This window comes from Paramormyrops kingsleyae, chromosome 24 (assembly GCF_048594095.1).
Source record: "Paramormyrops kingsleyae isolate MSU_618 chromosome 24, PKINGS_0.4, whole genome shotgun sequence".
Taxonomy (NCBI): Eukaryota; Metazoa; Chordata; class Actinopteri; order Osteoglossiformes; family Mormyridae; genus Paramormyrops; species Paramormyrops kingsleyae.
Window position 1 is genome coordinate 5,736,685 of NC_132820.1, and position 24,259 is coordinate 5,760,943.

General features: G+C 44.2%; 2 protein-coding genes across 7 annotated transcripts in view; one reads left to right on the plus strand and one right to left on the minus strand.

The window, feature by feature from the left end:
- LOC111857444 (glucocorticoid receptor-like) overlaps positions 1-20,547 on the plus strand; it is a 42,361-nt gene extending 21,814 nt beyond the window's left edge. For 3 of the 4 annotated variants that reach the window (XM_023838328.2, XM_023838327.2, XM_072706319.1), the window contains exons 4-11: positions 5,376-5,542; positions 7,126-7,152; positions 9,912-10,028; positions 12,969-13,247; positions 14,224-14,368; positions 14,627-14,757; positions 16,654-16,811; positions 16,998-20,547. In XM_023838328.2, the coding sequence (XP_023694096.1) occupies positions 5,376-5,542; positions 7,126-7,152; positions 9,912-10,028; positions 12,969-13,247; positions 14,224-14,368; positions 14,627-14,757; positions 16,654-16,811; positions 16,998-17,150 (1,177 nt within the window). In that variant the 3' untranslated portion in view covers positions 17,151-20,547. The remainder of the gene's footprint in view (positions 1-5,375; positions 5,543-7,125; positions 7,153-9,911; positions 10,029-12,968; positions 13,248-14,223; positions 14,369-14,626; positions 14,758-16,653; positions 16,812-16,997) is intronic. The other variant, XM_023838329.2, reaches the window with a different exon arrangement.
- A 372-nt stretch (positions 20,548-20,919) lies between these two features.
- Positions 20,920-24,259, minus strand: part of LOC111857455 (rho GTPase-activating protein 26) — a 44,573-nt gene continuing 41,233 nt past the window's right edge. For 2 of the 3 annotated variants that reach the window (XM_023838353.2, XM_023838355.2), the window contains exons 21-24: positions 23,709-23,744; positions 23,081-23,191; positions 22,612-22,703; positions 20,920-21,879 (exon numbers count right to left, since the gene is read on the minus strand). In XM_023838353.2, coding sequence (XP_023694121.2) covers positions 21,791-21,879; positions 22,612-22,703; positions 23,081-23,191; positions 23,709-23,744 — 328 coding nt within the window. In that variant the 3' untranslated portion in view covers positions 20,920-21,790. The remainder of the gene's footprint in view (positions 21,880-22,611; positions 22,704-23,080; positions 23,192-23,708; positions 23,745-24,259) is intronic. The other variant, XM_023838354.2, reaches the window with a different exon arrangement.

The following is a 24,259-nucleotide window of genomic DNA, read 5'->3' on the forward strand; positions in this document are numbered from 1 at the left end:
AGTCACGTTAATGGCTCTCTTAAATCCATGAATGTGTGACCACAGGTCATGTTGCTATATCTGTCTCTGTTATGCTTCATCTTATGTTGTCTGATAATTACAGATATGTGTAATTATGTGTATGTACTAGGCAATTATCTGGGTTGAAATACAGGTTATTTCCCTGGGAATTTTGGCCAGATTTAATATTTACAGCAGAATAATCTTTCTGGAGGTCTTTTGAAGAACACTATTCCCCAGAACAGTTTGAGATGGCGTCATAAACTTTAACCTAAATATTTCTGAACGTAACACAGTTTAATTTCTCCTGTTACACGGCTGTACTAAGGTTTTGAAAAGAAGCGTGATTTGGCATAAGATAAATATCATTGAGCTTCACGGCATTTTCGTCAGTCGGTTTTCAGCAGTGTGAGTGTCAGATGAGATCCCAGTATGGAGTCCCCCTTGAGCTTGAAACCAGTTCATCAGAGGATCTGCACACACTTTCGGGATGGGTTAGAGTTGATTTGATGGCCTTTGGATTGCGGGAGGAAGTCAGAGTATTTGAAGATAACCCACACATACCCTGGGGAGACATTTATTCAGGCTGGGCTTGGACCCAACCCTATTCCTCTGAGGCCGTGACACCACAATGGTCAGCCCTTAACCACTGCGCTGCCACTCGCAGAACATATTGATAAAATGATCTGCTAGATAAGTGCGATGAACAGAGCTGAATGAATTGCAAAATATATATATGATTCAGTATCATGGGGGTACCAGTAATTTCATCCAATGAGATGGAAAGTTAATTCATTTTATTGATAGTTTGCTGCCAAACTGGATAACTGCTGAAATAAAGCCATTATGTAACATAGCTGAATACACTTTTGAGTAGTGTTCTTTATAAAATAGTTTTAGGCTGATACATTAAGAAAAAAAATATTGTTCTGGCTATCAAAATGACATCAGAATCAAGTTTTACGTATTGAACGTTAAGACATAAGCTGATTTACTGGCTGCAGAAATATTTCATATACCTCGTACTACAAAGTATTGTATTTTTAAAGCATTGTTTTATGCCAAGAGAGTGCATTGCTTTTACTGTGTTACAGTATATTATAGTGCGTTTTATAGAGGGCAGCTTTTTGGCTGCTTCCCATGCTGAAGTAATCATTACAATGCCCTTCGTTCTGCAGAGTCAATGTGGATCATATGAGGATTCATTTCATAGGATGAGAAAAATGGTCCTGATCAGCTAACCATTCTCCGTCGAAAAAGTGTTTGTAGTCAATTACATCTATATCTGGCTCCATGCTATCAGCCATTGGCTTTTCTCTTCTTTAGCTTATCAGTCGTTCATCGTGACAAGATCTCTTTGGTGACTGTTGTCTTCTTAACTTCCCACCTCTATGTCCCTTCCGTGGCCCCCTCTTCTTTTGGCATCCGCTGACCGGAAAGCTGCTTAGCATGACCAACAGTCCACACGTTCCTTTTCCGAGCTTTTGAAGTAGCATGGTTCTTGTAAGAACTATTTTTTTTTATTGTTAAAATTGTTTTTTTTTTGCTAGGCACCTGACCACCCTTTGTTGATATCAAATAACTACACAGAAATGAGCTTTACCCAAGAATCTGTCACACTGATAGTTCTCGTGGAATGGGTGTAGAGAGAAGAGCTGTCGTTCTGGCCTTGCTTCTGCAGTTTTTTCTTAATATACCAGTAGTGTGGGCATTTTGAAGCTTCACCAGCATGCACTGGCTTGACCGGCATGCCTTTACATGCCTAGACTGTAATCGCCCACCACTGGCTGTTAATCCAAGGGCAGTTTCCTAACTGAGTTTCCCCGCGTGACAGACAGGCCCTGACACAGATGTGTGCCACGCAAACCACGGCCGCGATTGCAGCTTTTTTGGCAAAGCGATTTCTCAGCTTTACGACTTCCTCCCCAGCTGCTCTGCAGAAACTCACTTTTTTTTTGTGTGTGTGTGTGTTGTCCTGAATAGTTGCTGTTTTCCCAGTGGAATGGAATAGAGTGCGTTCGCTCAGAGAAATGTTTTGTACATCTCGGGAAGCCTTAGGATCCAGACGAAAGACATGGCATCCTATAGGAATCCCAGGTACATGGTGGTCAAGAGTCAACACTGACTGAATAGCACCGAATAACAAAAATAAAGATAAAAGTTTTTAAAATGTGACCAGGGAATGTGGAAACTTTCCTAGATGTCAGAGATGTCAAGGATACTGACCGTGAGGAAGTGGCCTCCTTTGGTTATTACTATTACAACTTAGTTTTTAATGCCTGTGTAACATGCTGGTATAAATTTTGCAAATGAATATGAAAACAACTTTAAATTGATCTGTTCTTAGATGGTAGTAAAACAATATTTACAGTGCTTACTGTAACATGTATTAGATGTTAATTTGTTGCTTTGAGAAGTGACTGACTGTCACTGGGAATGTCGAATTAGGTCTTTCACAAATAGACGTCATAAAAACGTGGTGGTGAATAGATTCATGAAACGGGTGACAGGGAAAGGCACCTGAGAGCAGACGCACAGCCAGAGCCATTTAAGCCACTCCAGCGATAGCAATGCTGAGTCTCCTGAGGCTTCCCTGTCTTCATGTTGCTTCCTGAGGAAGATCATTAGTGTGGGTGCTGCACAGTTTGGATACAAAGCAGAGTGCTATTCAGCCGCTGTTATGTCATGTGACATTGTCATGTGACTATAGTAGCTGTTCATGCTGCTTCTAATTTAAAAAATTTGTTGTGGGAGTAATGTTGTCTGATATTTTCCCACCTGTAAGTGTTTCTCCTTTTTGCCTTCTCTCGTTTCTTTTATTCCCTCGCTGCTTTTCTTTCTTGGCCACCGACTGTGCTTGCGGTTCTGCCCCTATCGACGCTACAGCATGATTAACTTTCTCAGCGAAGAGGAGGTTACCTTGGCAGCTGGGGAAAAGGAAGTGGTTTGGGAATTAGCTAGACTGGCAAGCTGGATTTGCTTCAAGATCCGAGGTGTTCCATTCTGTTGTTAAAAAGAAAATGCACACGCAATGTAATAAAACGCTTTGTTTTGAACTGGGATGTAATTATTTGAAGGGAGACATAGATATACTTTAATTATGTCAGGTAAACTTTCTGAGAGAGCCAGACTCCCACTGAGGATTTGTCCACAGAGAGCAAATTTCTACAAAAACAATATCCTTCGCTGCACTATTGTGTAGGTGAGCCTGCGAGTCAGAGCTGTGAAAGTCACTTCTCACAACTCGGGTAACCAAGTCACTTCCTACTGAGACATTTCAAGCCACAGATTTGCAAGCCTCGTGACTAATGGTATTTTACATTCAATCTGTTGCATTAAACAGAAAAGGCTGCATAGTTTTGGTGGGTCGTTGACTGGAAGAGTTGTTGGGTTGGCAAATAATGCTGGCTGAGGGGTTTGTTTAAAAAAAATAAAATAAAAATTATGACCTATATGGGCCTATATTGAATTTTTACATTATATCGATATATTTTCAAAATGAGATATAGGCAGACAAAATGCCTTTTATATTGATATGATATTTTCTGTTAAAATTAGCGCTTTACTAGAATTCCAGAATTCACAGCCGGTTCATTTCATTTTGAAACATTGTATATAATATTGTAATTTGCAACATTTATTTAATTTTTTTTAAGATGTATGTTTATTTGAGTGCCTGCGACTTGAACTTGATCCGGCCTCAGCCTGATAGTTAGTCAAGGGAGACGAGGGGAGAATGAATGAGGAAATGTTTAGGCAGGTCCAGTACAAGCCTTTGGTTGCTCCAGTGACGTCTCCATGTGAGAACGAGCAAGTTCGTCCTGGGTATAAAGGGCATTGCAAAACAGCAAAATAATAATCGATGTATTTTATGTATGGATAGCTCTCTCCAGCGTGCTTGCTTGCATCACGAGTTTGAAAACAAGGGCTGCTTTCTCAATGCACCCCCCCCCCCCCATGTCCACCAAAGGACAGAAGGGGAGAGAGGAAGGGAAAAAAAAGGCAAGCTAAAGCCCCACATCTGTGTGTCTGGCGGATAGATGCATCAGAGAGTCCCGTGATTTGGTCGACACCCTTCGTGTTGTATGTTTTTGCAGTGACCTGAAGCAGTGGCGGGTTGTGGTAATATAAAGACCATTTATCAATTTCAAACTCCAACACAGCATTAATCTGTATGACATCTGTATATTCATCACTCAGTGTTTTTTGAATAATTTTTTAATATCTGTTACACTTCGGAGTATCTATGGTGGAATGCTAGCATTTTGTGTTTATGCTTGTCAGCATTAAATTCCCCCATAAGAAGTGTCCTTACGCAGTTCTGTCTTTGAAGCTAGCTTTACGGATAACTCAACCCACCACAAGTAACGACTTTTCAACCAGACCGTTATTTGCATCAGGGTCTGGTAATGAATGAATAAATAGATGAAGATGCTGTTTCCGTGGCTGGTGCCGACAGTGTGTAGGTGGTGTGATCGCCGTACCAGTTCCTAGCACATGGGCTGAAAGTGTGGGCTGCAGAAGGGAGAGTACAAGGCTTTGGAAGGCAAACACCGCCCAGTTGGTATTTCCCGTATTCCAGGAGCGCTTCTTTTAGCCTTCTGCTCTACAGATATTTGCTGAAGCTTCATACTGAGAATCTCCCTGCAGTCAGTTTTGTAGAAAAGCAAATAAACATTTAAATCTGCTGGTTTCACTCCATCACGTTAATTTTTTTCCTGTATTTAGTAGACTCTTTAACCATGTCTAAAGAAACATATAGGAGAGAAAGCAGGGGACAGTGGGCAGGGTTAGACGGTAATATCCCTAATCTAGGCTTGGGGTTTGAACCCACAACCCTCTGGACTGAGGCACAGACCTCTACCCCCACCTCGCTGGGTGCTTTCAGTGTAAAAGGGCAGACTTCACAAGGAAAGCTTATCAATATTATTGGTAAAACATTGCAAGAGGATAAAAAAGGATGATTTAGGATTTAAATATTATTTTTTTAATGTTCTTCCCAACCTACTAGATTCTTCATTATAATAATGTTTTTTTGGCAAAAGACTGATGAAGACAGTTTATCACTTCACAAAAATTTGATGATGTTGAACTTTCCAGAATTTGTATTGCTTGGTTTAAAGAAGGCTTTGACTTTTCAATCTGGATTTCTTTTGCTGTGGTTTGAATTGGTACCATCTGTGGTTAAAATGCTTGTGTTGTGTTGACTGCAGCATGATGGCTATCTGCTACCTTTTCTGATAAGTTTGATAAACTTGAGTTGATCTTTGTTACTCTGCTACAGTTCATATACCATGTGTATGTCTGTAAGGCTAATAAAAATGGGGGAGTCGCCGGACACATTTTTGATTGCTGTCTTAATCGTTTTCATGTAGTTCTTCAGGAAGACCTGAAGCCGGCAATTCAGCACCAGTCACCCCCGCAAAGGCCAGTGGTTCCACCCACAAAACCTGCTTGGTATGTTCTGATGAAGCCTCGGGATGCCACTATGGTGTCTTGACATGTGGCAGCTGCAAGGTTTTCTTCAAAAGAGCTGTTGAAGGTGAGTGTAATCTTGAAATGTTTGCTGATGATTTCCCACTGTGACCATATATAAGTAACACATCAACAGAGTAACAGTGTGTTCTTCCTCAATGCGAATCACAAGTAACCACTAATCTTGACATCGATTGACATTTAATTGCAGATTAACATTTGTTTCGTAATCATTTGCACCTGTTTAAAATTTAACTGTAATCAGAAATGGCGGGAACCAAGCTTTTTTCCATTCGCTTGCGAGGTTTTCAGTGGATCTGATTTATAAGCTAATTCAACAAACAATTGCCAAATAATTTATCATTGTGCTTTAATTAGAATGCCTGTATTCAAAATGTGAAAAGACGTTTTCTACAGTGTTTTGCTTTTAATTATCGATGACCGTAAAAGCTGGTATTTTAAATTTGCAAATACTTTGTTTTGCGGTATATAGACAAAATGTATTGTTGGATTTTTCTTTTCGCATTTTTGTATCAGTCCATCCATATGGTCCCACAAGCATAAATTTAGTGTGATGGATTTTGTCATATGTAATTTGTCATGGAAGATTGGTAATCATGATCGCTCTTTTGGTGGTGCGGTCAAGTGGTCTTTCTTGGTGCAGTGCCATCTACAGGCAGAAATGTTATAGTACTTTTGTTGTAAAGCTTTCAGGCAGTGAAACAGGGAATCATGGCATTAAAAAATGGAGACTTCACAGGCTGAATCCCCTTGACCTATAAGCCCTTAGATTTTTAATAGGATGTAGCTGAGTTATGGTTGATAGCAGGGATGCCCGCTGCTTTTGGGGGGCTTAGAGTCATGTCAGTGAGGTCAGCGTAGTGGGGAGGGTGGGGGCATATCCTCTGACTGTTGTTTGAAACTGAAGGCCCATTGAATGGGGGTCAGATGAAGTGTGACTGATCCATCAATTTCTCAGTCAGTTTAATTTTAAGAGCATTACATTCATTCATTTCACGAGCTACATTGTTTCAACTTATTTTGAACTGTAATGAAATTTACCATCAAATTTATTTTCTCAGTGTAAACAGTGATAATTTAAATGTGACTTTTTTTAAACCGTCACCTGCAAACGCCAAACTGTATATGTTGGGGGTAAACTAGCATGCACTGCAAACTAATCGTTTGGCTGAACCATCACACATAGCCAGTGCCACTAATGACCTGTATATTAGGCTGTTGTTCGTTTCTAAAAATAGCTAAGGATGCCGGCCTGATTTTAACGTGGCATGAAACTATGTTGAATTTACCGTATTGGTCGGCGATGGCTGATATCTGATGGGCTTCCGCCAAGCAGCCTTGGAGAGGAGGAAAAAAAAAAGACCTTGAGATTTGTCAGTTTTTCTGTTTGTGTTAAACCTATGCCTATTTAAATAATGCTATTCTGACAGTTTGCAAAGAAAGCAAATGATTGCAAATTACACGAGCTGATACCGAAGATATGTATTGAGTAATGTGTCGATAATTAAAAGGCTATTTTCATTTTAAAGCTCTATAAAAGCTGTTAAACTGAGCAATGTTAGCACTAAAATATTATATGTCATTCTTGTTTTTCTTCCTCATCCTCCGGGTGTTCTCGCTTTGATGAAGGATGGAGAGCACGACAAAACACTGATGGTAAATATTTTACTATAATATACCTTTATTAGATAATTCTACAGATTGATTTGTGCATCGCAGTTATTATTCACATGAACTAATGAAACTGATAACGCAGCCTTCGCTGTGGTTTATAACTCTTTGCACAAAAGTACATGCTAATGTTCTGTTTATTGACCGTGTATTTTGGTGTTCGTTTTTTGTGTGTTGGAGCTAGATCAAATGCTGGTGTATACAGAATTATGCTCTAACCAGGCAGTCAGATTAACATATGAACCAATGATTTGTGTGCAAAAGGACACCCTTCAAAGTTGGATCTAATCATTGAGTCAGTACAGAAAGTAGAAATCTTAGAGAATTGCTCCCTAAAAATCTGCAGGACTATTTTATCTGAAATCAGCTGCTGGGTTCTGCAAAGTGCTGGCTGTTCGATCACCAGAAATGATGGATTTTAATCATAAAAATACTTGGTTAGGTGTAGTTGAGCACACTGGTATCCATAGCGATATCTTTTCGGGTTCTGCTCTCGTTTGTTCGTTTGTTCGTAAGCACAGTTAGCGCATGATGTCCACGCACTCCAGCTCCCGAACAAAGGCAGATGTGGTCCGTCTTGAGCCGTACATTAAAAGCGCCGGGATAACATGCTGCTTCAGCTTGGGTGTTCAGCCTGATTTTGACCCTCCCTGACCGAAGACAGATGCACTTTCTGTAGCTAATCCTAATAAGCATCGCACAGATAGCTGCAGGCCTGCTTTGGTAAAAGCATTCGTTCGATTTTGGCATGAGTAAAACTGATAACCCTGGTAGTTATATAGGGTGGCCGCTGTTGCCTCTCATCACCATGGCCAGAGAAAGTGATTGGAAGAAGAATGGATGGATGGATGGGTGAATGATAACTGAGAAATGACTGGCTGAGGAATGATAGTTAGAGAAATGTCCTAAATCCTAAAACACTAAAAAGGTTCACATCTTGCCTTTCCTGTCTTTGAATCATTCACTGAAGTTTTCCTCACTTTTTGGGTGGTTCTGGGTCTCTGGCTGTTCGCTCCTTCCCTGGCTTGACTGAGCGATTGTGCATGTGCCCTCTGTAAGGTATATGGGGCTATCCTTCATCCTGGGATTGCTCAGGCTGGCTAGGCGTAAAATATCGAGCCTTCACGGTCTGTTCAAATTAGCCAGCTGTGCATAGTTCCAAGATCCTGGCTCTCAGGTAATCACAGTTGCATGCTGCAGTTGGTTTTTTTAAAACAATAATTTGTTTTTGTAATATGCGTTACAGCAGCTGAAGCGTTAATTATATGACAGATAACGTACTAGATGACGGCAGTATGTGATCTTGTCATTTCCTCCTGTTGAACTTTATGGCTGTGAAACAAATATGAGTCTAAAGGATAATTCATATTGTGGTGCTATAAAGGGAACTAGATATCTGTTGTAATATATTGGGGGGGGGCAGTTTTGTGCAGTTTTAAAGGCTTATTGCTTTTATGTATCATTCTGCATGAACATAAACCTGCTTTGAATACTCTGGTCCGTTTAACGTCTTTGATTGGATTATTTTTGTACACATGCAGTAACCAGGAACGCAGCGAAACGAAACATCACCGTGGTTAAACGTTAAGTGTGGCCAAAGCATGTTATAATGTTACAGAGATGTCAACCAGCCTGTTTTGTTACTCTGGAGCCACATCACTGGTTGTTTACTTAATTGCACCCTAAATGATCCTCTGGTCGGAAATAGAAAATGTGGCGGAAATGTGTGTCCCTCCCTGCTGGAGGACAGAGCGTGTGCCGCGCTCGTGACAATAAGGCGCTGAGAGGGAGCTCTTTGGGGAGCATTCGCAGGTATCGATCGCTGCCTGTCGAGGTTCTGTACCTGCAAGGAGCCGGCACTGTACCCCACGGTCACTGCAGAAAGACATGCAGTGGCGGAAGGATGCAGAAGTTGCTGGAGAATTAGTGTCCCCCGGGAGCCTTCGATTATCAGGCAGTGGCAGGTGCCAAGGGTATAATTGTGAGAGGGTCCTGGCTACTATTTTGACACACTCTCTGCCTGGAAGCTGTTTCTTTTATATGTTCTTTTTGTGTTCTGGGAATGGTGGGATTGTTAGTCACGGTGAAGGTATTCGCTCAGATTCGATTCCAGAAGCGGTGATGCGTAGGGTGGTTTTCGCCGCTCTGGGGGAGTGAGCTGGGACCAGTGGGAGAGTGGTTTGTCTGGAACTGGCAGTTACTTCATGGAGGGGTTTATGTACCAAATGGCGGCAGTGAGTGTATTTCTTAAAGTGTATTCCAGTGAGTGTTTTTCTTAAGGTGTATTACAGTGAGTGTTTTTCTTAAGGTGTATTCCAGTGATTCCTTTGTTTTCATGAACTGAACTTAAAAATCTGAATTTACAAATCTGAATTTACAAATCTGAATTTACAAATCTGAATTTACAAATCTGAATTAAGACTGAATTAATCTGAATTAGATTGGTGCTGGTGTATTGTTCGCAGCCGTTTTCACTCTGTTCACTTTTTTTTCACGTTTGTTATCGGCGGTCATCACTTCTCGCGTGAACATGAGCGTTGCATGACTCACATTCACCTGCCTCTGTGCCAGGAGAAATATGTTTACTTTGAATGAGCTCTCTGACCTTGGACTCGAGAGTTTTCCTTTTCACCCTTTACTGTGAAGATGAGAACAATGGTATGAGGTGTCAGGACCCCCCCCCCCCCCCCCTGCGGGAGAGCCCCCCTCCCTGAGCCATGATATCTCTGCCTGCTTCTTCCCAGGGCAACACAATTATCTGTGCGCGGGGAGGAACGACTGCATCATCGACAAGATCCGCAGGAAGAACTGTCCGGCGTGCCGCTTCCGGAAATGTCTGCAGGCCGGCATGAACCTAGAAGGTAAACCCATCATCCTCTCCCTGCAGGGCCTCCTCCTGTCCACGTTCATGCTCATGCTCTTCGTTTTTATCTATATTCTGTGTATTTTTATATAGCTCCTTTCACAAGACAGTCACCCCAAGGCATTTAACTGGAGTGTGTGGCAGTACATTATTAGGTCATAGATACGAGATGGTGAATGATGGGAGGGAATTCCAGAAGATGATGGAGAGGAACCAAAAATTTCATATGGAGATCAAAGGCTGACTGGCTGTGTCCCCCCCCCCCCCCCCCCCCCAGTTGTCCAGTTGGTCCGTGCAGCATTTGTCGTCATTGACCGTTTAAATCTGACCCCCATTTGGTCGTTAGCGAAACAACAGTAAAGGTATAATATATTATGTCATTACATCATCTGTCTAGCAGAGGTAACTACAGTCACTACAGGAAGCCATTCTGGATTGGCCATCGAGTCTTACGGTGGCTTGTACAGGCCCTTGAATAAATCTGTAAAATAATTAACAGACATGGTTGATGGTAAGCGGCAAGAATCTATGCCTTTGATCGGAACATCGAGCCCCAGCCTTGAAAAAACAGTAACATGTCATTGGCCCTACAGCAAGGCCCTTAACCCCGAGCTCCAGAGCCCCCACATGTGTTGGCTGATGCTTTGTTGTGACCCCCAAGAATTCCAAGGAACCTGTAGTCGCACTTGTGCAAATGGCAGATAGATAAACAATAAATCCTTTATCATTTATTGTTACACGTGATGTCTGTGGGTTCATCTTGTGCCTGGGAGGAGAGACGGAGAGATGGTATCTAGCATCCCACACCCATATCTCTCTCCCAGTAACTTCTGCACGCTCTGAGGTCTTCAGTCCTGGCTCCCCGTCCTCGCTGAGGAAAACGCCAGCTCAACAGAGCATGTCAGGCGAGCGGGGGAGCCGGCTGAAGGCCTGGGCGCTCAAGGCAGAGCGGGGAGGTGCAAGTTCCGCTTCGTCCATCACGTTAGCTCAGAGGCACCCCCGTGTTTCTGGGACAGTGGCGTTGAGTCCGGAATGACCTGCCTTCTATTACACCGGAGAGTGACAGGGAAGTGACAGGCTGCTGAAGAAGTGCGAATGTTTCTGTGAGTTGGCAGATCTGCTGTATGTTAGGCCCTCAGAGCAGCATGAGCTCCGGGAGGGAATCTGGTTTTATTCAGTTGTGTTGTAATGATTCTTGATGCGTTACAGTGATTATGTCTGAATTTTTCAGGGTTAGCGTTATGGTTATGGTTCAGATCCCATGGAAGGAGGAAGAGTCATATCTCTGCTGGTCCCTTGACCCAGCTCTCTGATCCCCACTTACATGGTGCTTTTGGATAAAAGCGTTTTGCTAAATAACGGAAATGTCTGCTGCTCCCTTCTCGTGTCCGTAGAAATGCACGGTGGCCGTTGATGGTGAAGAGGCTGAAAGACGGATGTCTTCCTGCTCGCCGATGCTCAGGGCAAAAAAAAACGTAGAGAACTGATTAGCGGATAATTTTCAAAATCAATCTCACCACCATTTTGGAATCGGGACCCAAGAGTGTTTTTAGGTTTATCCTGTCCAATCACTGGGACAATTTAATGTAGCTGCACATGTGAAGGTTAATAGGTTTAACTGACAGGTGTTCATAATTTGTGCCTGCTCAGTAAAATTGACCTAATGTGCTGCTGTGTGATTAGTACCAGCCAAAAGCTTTTCGAATTCTATTAGCACAGACTAGAGAGAACAGAAAAACACTCAATCAATAAAGACGAATCAACATTGAACTCAACCAGGAAGACTAAGTTGCCATAGAAACCTGTCTGGAAGAGGGGGAAAAAATGAAAGCAAGGAGACTGTGGTGTTTACATCTTGTCCTTGCTGTATTGCAGATAGAAAAACGTGATGCTTTTACGATTTTTTACGCTTTTGACTTGCAACCAGATGTATTTTATAGAATACATTTTAATGCTTAAAAGGATACCAAACTTTTAACAGTCAAAAGACGAGCCAATCAAGCAATATCACATTCAATCAGAATCATTTCTGTCACGCATGACATGGATTAGCATTGAATAGATGTACTATTGCATCTAAAATCAAATTTTCCCGCATGGTTTTGACAATGGAAACTGCTTTTATCACCCATTAAAGATCTTGTGACTCGAGTCTTGGCCCTTAAGATGGATTCGGCAGCGGGATAAACGCCTGGGCCTTAATTTTCCGTTTCCGGCTGGTGTCGTGCCTTTTCAGATTCTCCTGACAGCCAGGCCTCATAGTGAAAGTGGGAACCTGTTTAAGCCCCCACCCCCCGCGCTGAGGAGGGGAGCTCGAGCTGAATGAAAACTAGCAAATCTCTAGCGGCTGGCAGTCAGCATCTTGCAGCTGCCTGACACACCTGTAGGCGGTGAGATGCCTTGTTGGCCCATGTAATCACACCTGCGTGAGAATGCGGGAATAAACCAGAGCTGCCTCATTATGGACCAAAGAGCCCTGTGTGTTAGAGGGGTATGTTTATGGTCTAGGGTCGTAATAAGCACTAAAACCCACCACCTCTGCATGCATTTATGAGCTTGCAAAGTGTTTATGGGTCTTTGAGGCTGTGGAATGCAGTAAATGTCGTGAATTAGGTCTGAGCAGGATTTTTTTTAAGTGGGACTAGACGAGCATCGAGCACAGTCATGGTACTAGCGGTTGAGTCTTTCGCTGGCTTGTGGCAGCTGTGGAACGAGCCCGTTTTGGAAAATGTCTTGTTAAATCTGTGGATTCATTGTCTATGTAGATACAAGACACTTTTTGTGCATTTGTGCTGTTGTATGAATATGTTAAGTGCTTTGGGGCAACTGTGTTGGGAATTGTGCTTTTTAAAAACTGAACCGAACAAAGACACATCTGTAGAGCATTAATCTTTACGTCACTCTGAGCCGCGCCAAAAATGTAACTCTCCCATCTCAGCGAGGAAGACCAAGAAGCTGATCAGACTCAAAGGGCAGCGCCCCCCAGTGGAGGCCGCCCCGCCGGTGCCGGAAGAATGGACTCAGGCCCTGGTGCCCAAGTCCATGCCTCAGTTGGCTCCCACCATGCTGTCCCTGCTGCGGGCCATCGAACCCGAGACCATCTACTCCGGCTACGACAGCACCATCCCCGACACGTCCACACGGCTGATGACCACCCTCAACCGGCTGGGCGGCCGGCAGGTGGTCTCGGCCGTCAAGTGGGCCAAAGCCCTTCCAGGTGAGTGCGGCCTCCGCTGCCTCCGGGCCAGAGAGATCAGCCGTGAAGGTCCTGAGCAGAAAGGCAGAGACGGACATAGCTGAACGGAGCAGTTTGGGGGGGACCGAGGGCCCCACTTCTCGCAGCAGGACACCGATACAGTGGGAGCTTTTAAACAGTTGAAAGCCAACCGGTGATGATGATTCAAGGGCGTTTGGCGCTTCTTCACAGCTGTACGTCTACAACAAACCGAAATCATTAAAAGGGGCTGACAGAAAAATTGCTGTCACAGTTGGCTGCAACACCTGCTCACCAGTGGCGCCCCCCCATGCAGAGCCCTAGTGCATGTCTTTGGACTGCCGCTGCTTTTTGTCAGTTTTTGTGATGCTATTTGTTTTAGACAGGGATGCACATAACTGGTACGCAAGTGTGCATTCGCACGTATCACTTTTAAAGGTGAATGTGTGCTTGCATACCAGTTACGTGCATGCCTGGTTATAAACTTTGGATTTCATGCCGTATAAATGTATTCAGGCTGTTCCACTGCCGTCTGCTTTTATCAGTCCGCAAAATGAGCGTGTATTTTTTAAATGTAAACTCCGATGGACTTTTCTGGAAGAATCTGGATTTCCGTTTCTGCATCTTTGTGAATTAACTTGAAAAGGAAAAATCTTTCCAGTAAAAACTGTATCGACTGTATATGACAATTTAGACCCCACAACCAGGGGCGTAGATAGAAATTCTGGGCACCCTGACAAATTATCACCTTGGGACCCCCCCCCAGTTATTTTAAAATTTTATTCAAGGGCCCGTGTAAGTGTTGGGCCCCCTGAATCTGCCTGGGTATCCATGCCCCTCTGCAGCCCAACCCACAGCTTACTGCTGATACGGGCCTGCAGGTTATGGTGCTTAGTGTTCGCTTGCTGACGGCTGCACAGGATGTCAGTCTCCGTCTTCAGTCGGGTTTCACGCTCTCACTCATGCCCACTGCTCCCAGGCTTTCGGAACCTCCACCTGGACGACCAGATGACCCTGCTGCAGTACTCCTGGCTGTTCCTCATGTCCTTCGGCCTAGGATGGAGGTCCTATGAGCAGGCCAATGGCAGCATGCTCTGCTTTGCGCCCGACCTCGTCATCAGCCAGTGAGTCGCAGCGCCGTAGGCTTCCGACTCGTCCCAAGCCTGACATCCCTTCCTGGGCTGTTTTCAGTTAATGTAAAATGTTAAAATCTGTGCTCTACAATGGTAGCTGTAATGAATACAGTGTTACTGATTTATTGTGTGTGTTATGGAGGCTGGTCTGCAGCAGGCGGCAGGTTAATGAGTAAAATGTAAATGTCTTTACAGCTGATAGTTCGGCGCGCTGTATTTGTGTCGGCTCTTTCTCTTACCTCTCCTCAGGGAACGCATGAAGCTTCCTTACATGACGGACCAGTGTGAGCAGATGCTTAAGATCTCCAACGAGTTTGTGCGCCTTCAGGTGTCCTATGACGAGTACCTGTGCATGAAGGTTCTTCTCCTGCTCAGCACAGGTGAGCCCACACGCGGCGATACGAGCATGTCGTGTTCAGCAGGAACGAATCCTGGGCAGATAATGGGAAGAGATGGGCAGAAGGGCCTGGAGCCTATACTAGGCGGCATGGGGCATACCCTGGGCAGAAGGGCCTGGATCCTATCCTAGGCGGCATGGGGCATACCCTGGGCAGAAGGGCCTGGAACCTATCCTAGGCGCGTTGGGGCATACCCTGGGCAGAAGGGCCTGGAACCTATCCTAGGCGGCATGGGGCACACCTGGCCAGAAGGGCCTGGAACCTATCCTAGGCGGCATGGGGCACACCTGGGCAGAAGGGCCTGGATCCTATCCTAGGCGACATGGGGCACACCTGGGCAGAAGGGCCTGGAACCTATCCTAGGCGGCATGGGGCACACCTGGCCAGAAGGGCCTTGAACCTATCCTAGGTGACATGGGGCACACCTGGGCAGAAGGGCCTGGAGCCTATCCTAAGCGGCATGGGGCACACCCTGGCCAGGATGCCAGTCTAACTGCATATCTGTAGACCAGGGGAGGAAGCACTGGTGACATGTGAAGAGCTTCAGAGCGGGCGTGGGATTCGAACCCACAACCCTGAAGGTGTGAGGTGACTGTTACCCACTGAGCCATGCAGTGCCACTCATATTCAGGATTAATTCAGATGGATGGTATGACTCACAGGGGAGCGTTCAAGGGCGACGCTCTCTACATCCCTCCACATTCTGCTTTTGCTGGTATAAAACTTTATTTATCTGCTACTGAAACGGGAAGAGAAACCACAGGAAAGTGTAGTGTAGCGAAAAGTGGTATCTGCTCATTCTGCTGCGGATGGCAGCCTCATGCCTTTATTAGTGGTGTGGAGGCGTAACGCTTAGGGAAGCGTGCGTGTGATCAAAAGGTTGCTGATTCAAATCCCAAACCACTGAGGTACCCTGAGCAATGGGTTAAATGAAGAAGAATTGTAGAAGGCACTGTATGCTGTGGTGTGTCGACAGTCACTTTTTTTAATGCTTAAGTAATAGTATTCGGTTCTACATATAGTGGTTAGGGTGCTTTTACTGGAAGTTAAGTAGGAGTGTTTAGTAAATCTTTTACTATTTGATGTTAAGACTATAGGAATATATAGATGAGCCTGGCTTCAGTTTTCAGCCACTGTGTCTTGTTGTCTGACACTTAACGCTGAACTAATCCTGGCATCTGGGGGGGGGGGCTGCCATTTAACGCATAGGAGTACAGCGCCGTTATTCAGCTTGCTTCACTACAATCATTTTTAGTTTGAGCGCCAGAGTGCCAGAGCTGGTATCCAAGTGCAACACACTTCAAACAAAGCTGAAGGGATAAAAATTCTTCCTGGAATGTATTAACATAACCTGTGGTTTTTGCTTTGGTTGCTGCGGTAAATCTTTTCAGAAAGGAAGGTGTGTCTGTGTGCATTTGGGGATTTGGAGGCGTGGAGGTCGGAAGCACTACAGTACATTTACCACATAGCACAGCTTCGGCAAACCTGGCAACCGTCAAAGGATCATCAGGATGTGATTTTTTTTATAGGATTTCTAACTATTTATTGGAAAGCTTAGCAACTTAGTCATTTATCTGGTGAGGTAAACTGTCTGCTGCTCTCGCTCTGGTTTTGTAATTTTTAACCCACTCCCCAAAAACAAACCAACCAACCCAGTGTAATTATTACAAAAGTAATTAAAGCACAAGTAAAGCAACACTGCACTTTTGTTTTGTACGCGATTGAGTTCCTTTGGTATACTCTGACGTTTGTAAGTGCTGTGCTGCAGTGCCGTGGAGTATTTAAACAAGCATCTCCAGCTGTGTGTTAATGGTACGTGAGCTTGGAGTATTTGTAATGCATAGCTTACCGACGTTTCCCTCTCTTTTTAATGCACAGTACCGAAGGATGGACTGAAAAGCCAGGCCGTGTTCGACGAGATCCGAATGTCCTACATCAAGGAGCTCGGTAAGGCCATCGTTAAACGCGAGGAGAGCTCCACCCAGAACTGGCAGAGGTTCTACCAGCTCACCAAGCTTTTGGACTCCATGCAGGAGGTGAGCTTCAGCGATCCATGATTCGCTGTTACCGTCTTCCCATTCAGTACACCCAGCATCCATTATTACACAAGCACTATCGATCCAATGTTGTACTGGATAGCCTTTGGTGACCAGGTGCTCGTCGGCTCCGTGATACATAAGTAACTCTAGGAGTCTGAATGGCAGCTCTGTGCCTTCTTGCAGATGGTGGGAGGGCTGCTCAACTTCTGCTTCTACACCTTTGTGAACAAGTCCCTCAGCGTGGAGTTCCCCGAGATGCTGGCCGAGATTATCAGCAATCAACTGCCCAAGTTCAAAGCCGGCAGCGTGAAGCCGCTACTCTTCCACAAGCAGTGAGGGGCCCGGGGGGGGTGGAGCTGTGGCAAAGGCGCTCACGCGAGTTCAGGACGGGGAAAACGTGTCCGTAAACAACACACACAACTTCATTTTATTATTTTATTTTTTTTGCTTGCCAGTTTCTTGCACATAAACATAGAGGTTAATTAAAAATCCAATTTTACTTTAATCAAAGAGAGGAATGTTGTATATTGTTCAAAAGCTGATGTGCATGCAGACCACCGAGATGTTTACAGACCTATATGAGAAAAGGGGAATGTGCCTTTTTTTTTTCTAAAATGTAGACAACAAAGCTTTTTTTTCCACTGTCTCTCCTCTGGAAGTATTTTTCCTACATGGTTGAACTTCATACCTTCTGTGGTTTTTTATATTGCACTGGCAGTTTCTTACTACTTAAATTTACCATCTTTGTTTCCCCACAGTGGGAAGCTCAGTGAATTTTATGAATGGTGCACAAGAGACTTCTGGGTAAATGCTGTACAGGGCCTGTAGGAAGGATCCCCCCCCCCACCCTGACAATTTGATGGGTTTAAATGTTTTTGCGCTTTTGGATTGAAGCAGATTTTTCAGTGGTGGATGGTGTGTGTGGAAAACGAGAGAGAAAGTACTTAATTGGAAGAGTGAATTGATGTAGCTTGGTTAGATAAGATAGTTTCTTTTTCACAGGCTTGGTAGAGATACCTGTGGCTGTGCAGGGCCAGCTGTGAGTCGTGCCGATGGTCTACACGAGCTGCTGCTTTTCCAGATTGTGCGGTACTTGCCTGTTTTCCCTGCCTGCTGGTTGAATGGGTGTGGATGGTGACATTGCGGTTTCTTGGTCGCCGTACGCCGTTCTTGTGTTTTTTAAGCTGCTTCAGTGTCACATTTGGCTTCTGGTATGTTTCCATTGCAGATCATCGGATCATTTTTAACTAAAACGGGCCTTTTGATCTCCTGGTAACAATAATAGTTCCAAATCAGCCATAATCACCACCGTGATTCCCAGTAAGGGATGGTGTTGACTGGTTTATGGGCTCCATGATACTGGCCTTCCGAAAATCACAAAATTTGTGATTTTTTAATTCACTGACAGAAAAAACATACTCCCATTTTCTTTAAAGTAGTTTTTGTTATGAAACGACTTTGAGGTTGACTATGTAACAGGAGGGGGGAAAAAAAAACATTTAAATGCACCAAATGCACCCAGTTGTAAAACTATAAAATGTGAAAGAGGGCTGTGAATATTTTCTAAAGGCACTAAACGTATAAATGTTATTAAAATGCACCCCCGTCCATGTCTGATCCTGTCTGTTTCATTTTACGAGTCGAGGTACGGAAGTGGTGGGTCAGGTTGTATGTAATCTAATTATCCCAGTTAGCCACACGTTCTGATCATTTCCCAGTCTTGCTGCCTCTGATTTTCTGGCTGTGATACATTATGTGTTATTGGTGAAGTGCAGTGCTGGTTTAGCACAGGAATTAAAGCGTTGAGTATAACTTGGGAGGAGAGGTGGACTTGCAGATTAACGTAACAGACAGTGAAGAGGGCGACGTGGGAGGTCTGGAATGCCCTGACCTTGTCAGATCTGCTAATAATGTACATATCCATGATTCTGAGTGTGTGCACGTTTGTGTCTGCGTGCTTTGGGGAGGGGGGGGGCGGATGACAATCAGTGTGGGGGTGCTGCAGCTCGACGTGCAGCTTTAAGCTAATGCACTTATTCGCAGAGTGTGAGTTGAGTGGATGTTTCTCTGCCCCTAGTGTGAGGTGAAGCCTTGTGCATTTGGACTTCACATCATAAGTAAGGAAATGTCTTTTTTGTAATGGAAAGTGATTTTTTTTTTTGGGGGGGGGGGGGTATTTTTTGTGCCATACTGTTTTGTTACTACTATATAAAATGTAGATAAATGGCTGAATATAAATTATTTTTTAAAAGAAGGTAAAATGGTGTATAATCGGAGCCCTTGAGTTTGCGACTGGAATAAATATTTAGTAAGGCGACCTTCATCAATGAACTGATCATTACCCCCGGTTAACTTGATAATAACTTGTAGTTAAATACTACATACATAGCCGGCCTTCAGCCACCCTGTGCTAATCAGGAAACGTGGGTGGCTCAGTGGCACTAACCAGGGTACCCAGCCGACAGTAGAGGCTCCCTCTCCCGCCCAGTTTTATCCCAGTGGGACCACATGGTTAAATACAGGGAAACTAACCATGTCTGGTGGAGATCACTGTGTAAAAGATATGCTTTTTTGGGAAATTGGGATTTTTTTTTCCGTGACGCTGGAATGTACCCAGCAAGCACGCAGAAAATGGAAGCAGTATTTCTGCCCCGGTCGCTCCGACGCTTTAACTAACTTCTGCTTCACTACGCAGTTCTTCTGTTCTTGCACCTGTGTGGTTACTTTCACATACAGTGTCAGGGTGTGTTTGTCCAGCAGGAAGATGCTTAGTGGGGCAAAGACCAACAATGAACTGATGATATGCTAATAGTAGGACTGGAATTTAAAAAAAAAAAAAAAAAAAACTACATAGGCATTTTTTCTCATTTTGGGAAAAAACACACTGTCAATTTTAACATATTGTGAAATGTTCTTAGTGGTGGGAGTGTTGGTTTTAGTCCAGTTTATTGAATCTTGGATGTTCTGCCATTCTGAAAAGATTATTCTTTGCAAAAAATGATTTTAAACAAACAAAACTGACTTGTAAATTATTGTAAATACTCAAGCCTAACGAAAACTTTTTGGGTGTTCAAGTTGTACAAACACAAATTGGGGGAGGGTATTTTTTTTTTCTTTTTGGTTTTTTTTCTTTTAAAGTACAATAGTGACCAAAGCGGAAAATGGAAGTATTCATGAGCAGCTGTTTATAGGAGAACCTACAAACAAAAGTACTTATTTTTTGAAGTATATTTTTGTAATGGGTTTAGGCTTTGGTCCCTTGTAAGGTACTGTGAAGATTAAGCAGTCTGTTCTAAAATGCATAAAACTGTTTGTGAAAGTAATCTACACGCTACAGCCTGGGCATTTGCACTATTAAAAAAGTATATTTTGTATATGATACATGCAAATATTATATATCTTTTAAAATTAAGGGCAGATCATATATGGCTTTCATTAAAGTCTATTTTGTTTGTATTTCAGTTATTTTAATGTAATGCAATGTAAAGGATATACAATTGTCTGTTTTAAAAATAGTTTTCTATTACGTATCTCACCCCTTCTGAAGTCTGTTGATCTTTCACTTATTTGATTCAATGTTGGGTTCATTGTGTCTGGTACTCTCTGGAAACTTCTGCAGTCCTCAGCTAGGTAGGGCAATCGTTGTTAGTGATAGCAAATGGTTAGCTTAATAATTGTCAGTTTAAGAATTTTAAGCAAAGATCATTCTTTTAATAAACTCACTTTTATATTTCACAGTGTACCTGGCTTTGATACAGTCCTGATGGTGAGGTCATTTTATGATCCAAGGTCTCTTAACTAGACATTGTGATATTGTGAGGCTCACAGTATCTCGGTACAGAAGTGACAGCCCTCCATTCTGATAGCCAACTACAGTGTGATGTCAGGTTGGTACTAGTGAGAAATAACTCTCTCCCAAAGGCTCCTTGGAGGTATGTAACACAAACAATGGAAAAGATTTTTTTAAACCTTTCTCAAATGTCCATCGCTTTGGAAAAAAGCACCTACTCCATAAATAAGTGTGAACAGAAAGCTAGATGAGTGGGGGGGGGGGGGGGGGGGGGGGGGGGGGGGGGGTGAATGAAACAGTCATTTACAAAAAAGCTGAACCTTCCAGCTTTGAGCCATTTATTACACAAACCTGTAAACTGTTCATTCTATGTTAAGACTTCATATCTTTCAAGGTGAGGAAGACGAAGGGGATGGATTTTAGATGGATACCATAAAAATATAATTTAAACTTAAAAATAGAATTTCAGCTGTCATTTTTCTTTTACATCAATACACACACAGCATACATCCATTTTGAGATTGCAACATAGAATATTAATTCAGTGCATTATAAATGAAGACCATCTATCAAATCAGTCCAGCTCCACATAAAAAAAAGATTTGCTTCATTTCTATAGATGTAATATACCTTCACTGAACGGGATTCTCTGGCTGGGCGAATCATTGCCCATCCTGGGCTGCCCAAGCCTCGATTTGTCAAGGTAAAAAATATTTAAAAACTTAACAAGCTAATAGAATATTCCAGAAACTCAAGTGCTGCCAGTAAGGTCTTGGTTTTCCATGAGGGATCAGCTTATTTTAGCATCACCTCCCTGCAAGGGCTGTAGAGCCCATATCCTTCTCTACCCTGGGGAGGGGAGCTGCTTCCTATGGTAAGTACCATCCTACAGATAAAGGGTTGGGGTGCATATAGAAACCTTGAGCTTCAAGCTGCCGAACTTTTGTTTAAAAAAAAAAAAAAAAAAAAAGACAGACCTTAACATCCTCCAGTTTCTCCCCAAGCAGACAAGTAATCCAGCTGATACATGGTGAAGAGTCTGAGCTGTACAACAGGGGTGAGGTTCTCCTCTCAAATAGTACAGCACTCACACCTGCACTCACAGAAATGCATAGCAGCCCTTCCTGGGGGCTATCAGAATCTTCTCACAAGTAGACCACAGGGACCCTCTAAAGCACGCACCCTGCTAGAAGAACTCCACATAGTTCTCCGGGATCAACCCGGTTCTCCCGTCGAAGGTGCCCTCGAGCCAGCCGGGTTCCCTGGAAGGATGGACTGTAGAAGATGGAGAGAGAAAGCAGTCAGACAGACCAGAGTCCTTCACCTCTCACCTTCCTCACCGCAGCTTTCGTTGTTCCAGCATCTACCAAAAACAGGAAACCGGCAAGTTGATGCGCATGATCAAAAGAACATGCAGTCGTCTAGCCCACAGAACCATCTAAGTTCCATTTCCGCACCTCCTAGAAGAGTTGTGACCCTCAATCTGGAAAATGAATGAATGAGGCTATAAACAAGTGAAGTGTGGTTTTGAAAGCTTAGCGGTACATACATACTGCTAGTTGCACTCACCTGCTTCAAAGACTCCCAGTTGAAAGGCTGCTTTTTTTTTTTTATTGAGCTAAATAAATAAAAAAAAATTAACTGAATGCTGGGCTACCTTGCAGCTGGGGCATTCGCTGAGCAGAGAATGGCAGGTCGGTAAAGTATTCGCTCTTACGTAACGTTTCCAGCCAGCCCCCACAATTGTCTGATTTAGCATCAGACTCAGAACTCCGGCGAATAAAACTGCTGTCACATTGAATGGTGAATTTTGGAAGAGCGATCATCTCAGGAAAACTATTAAAGGGGGGGGGGGATACATCCCAGGCTACATTTACTGTGCCCTTATGGAGTGCAGAAACCAGAACAGAAAAAATGAGCAAATGTATTTTTGGGTCCAGCTCGGTTCCCAATCCTAAAGTCCAAAAGAGCAGTGATTCCTTGCTTGGTTTTTTGCTTTGACCTTACCGTCTTCAAAGATGGCCCCGGCCGTGAAGGACAGCTCAGACTGGTGCTCGGCCTTGCAGGCGTACAGCGCCCGAGCTTTCTGGAGGCGGGGGCTGCACATGAACACAAGCAACAAAACCCAGCTTACAGTGCTGCAGCACCAATCGCCCCCCCCCCCCCTGCTGTGCGAGACAGCGGTACAGCCCTCCTTCACTTACAGGATGTCTATAAGCGGTGTTGTGCAGCTGCAGGGGGGGGAAAACGAGCAACTGGCGGTTTTTTCTTACGCTTCCCGTTAACATTACCTGTTTAAACTAGTTCACTGATCTGAGCCCTCAGCAAGGGCCACAACACTAGTTCAAGGCAGAATGCTCAGGCATGCAAATAAATCTCTCTATACACGTATGGAAGGAAATGGCGCAGTGATGAAACAGGAGCGAGCGCCCACAAGGCATGCTGGGTGAAAGGCTGAGTCGGCAGCGCCACAGACCTGACCGGGGAGGAGTCGTCGGGAATAGAGGGAGCCGGCTGGGGGCTAGAGGGGGCAGAGAACATCGGCCAGGAAGGGGAGCACTGCGGCGAGGGACTAGGGGAGGTGGGGCTGAGGGGCAGAAACAGAAACAGCAGGTGAGGACGGCGAGGGCTGGGGCTGCGTGCTGGCTGGATGACATCATCCTGATACTGCAGAAAGGGAAGGGCTTTTTCACCCCCCCCCCCGTTATGAAACACCTAGTTAATCCCAGCATAGGCCTCGCACTCAGCTGAACTGGGCACCCGGAACAAATCCGGAAGACCTATGCAACCCGGTGCAAAGGGTCAAGCCCAGCTAGCAAAGTCAGGCCTGTCTGTCTGTCTGCTCCTGCCAACTGTGTGGAGCTCACTCCCTCAAATTGGGGGAGGGGGCTCTGTCCTCCGCCCCAAAGGAGAACTGCAGCTTTCTCTCAAAGCATGTTTATGAGCTTATTTTTAAAAAATAAAAAAACACACTAATACTTGGGATTGATGCACAACGCAGATGAGATCCTCTGCCTATGGCTGAGTGCCAACTGCTCATCACAAAGATTAAACTACTTGGGTTGGGGGAGGCGGGGGGCGGGGGGAGATTAATGAATCCATACCTTGTTGGGATACTGGGACAGTCCTTGTGGGTCAGCCTATAATGGACAAAAGGGAAACAAGCCAGTTTATACCAGTTTTAATTTAGTGATTACGGGTGACTGCAACAAACCTGACAATCCACGGTATATATATGACGCAGAGATAAGCAAAGTGCTCACAGAGGTCACAAAGTCTCCGCTTTGCATAGATATTGGATAATATTGACACGTCAAGCCTCTGCTGGAGGTGAACGTTCCCTATCTGCTGAGTGAAGCGTGGACGTCGATGGCGTCTTCTCACTGTCCTCAGAGCCATGGAGGGTGGGGGGAGGCGTGGGGGGGCTGTGTGAGCCCCCCCCCTCCTGCACCGATGTAAATGAATTAGACCAGAGGGACGATATTCTAAATGTCATTAAAAGTCGCTCGGACGGTTTTTACGCAAAGATCGCTTAGAAGAGCGGCACGTCATTCTGAAAGCCCTCGTAGGGCCAGAGCAAGGATCAGGAGACGCCAGGACGGTCCCTTCACCGCAATTCCAGCTCCTACATCTAATAAAAGTCCAGTTTCTTTAT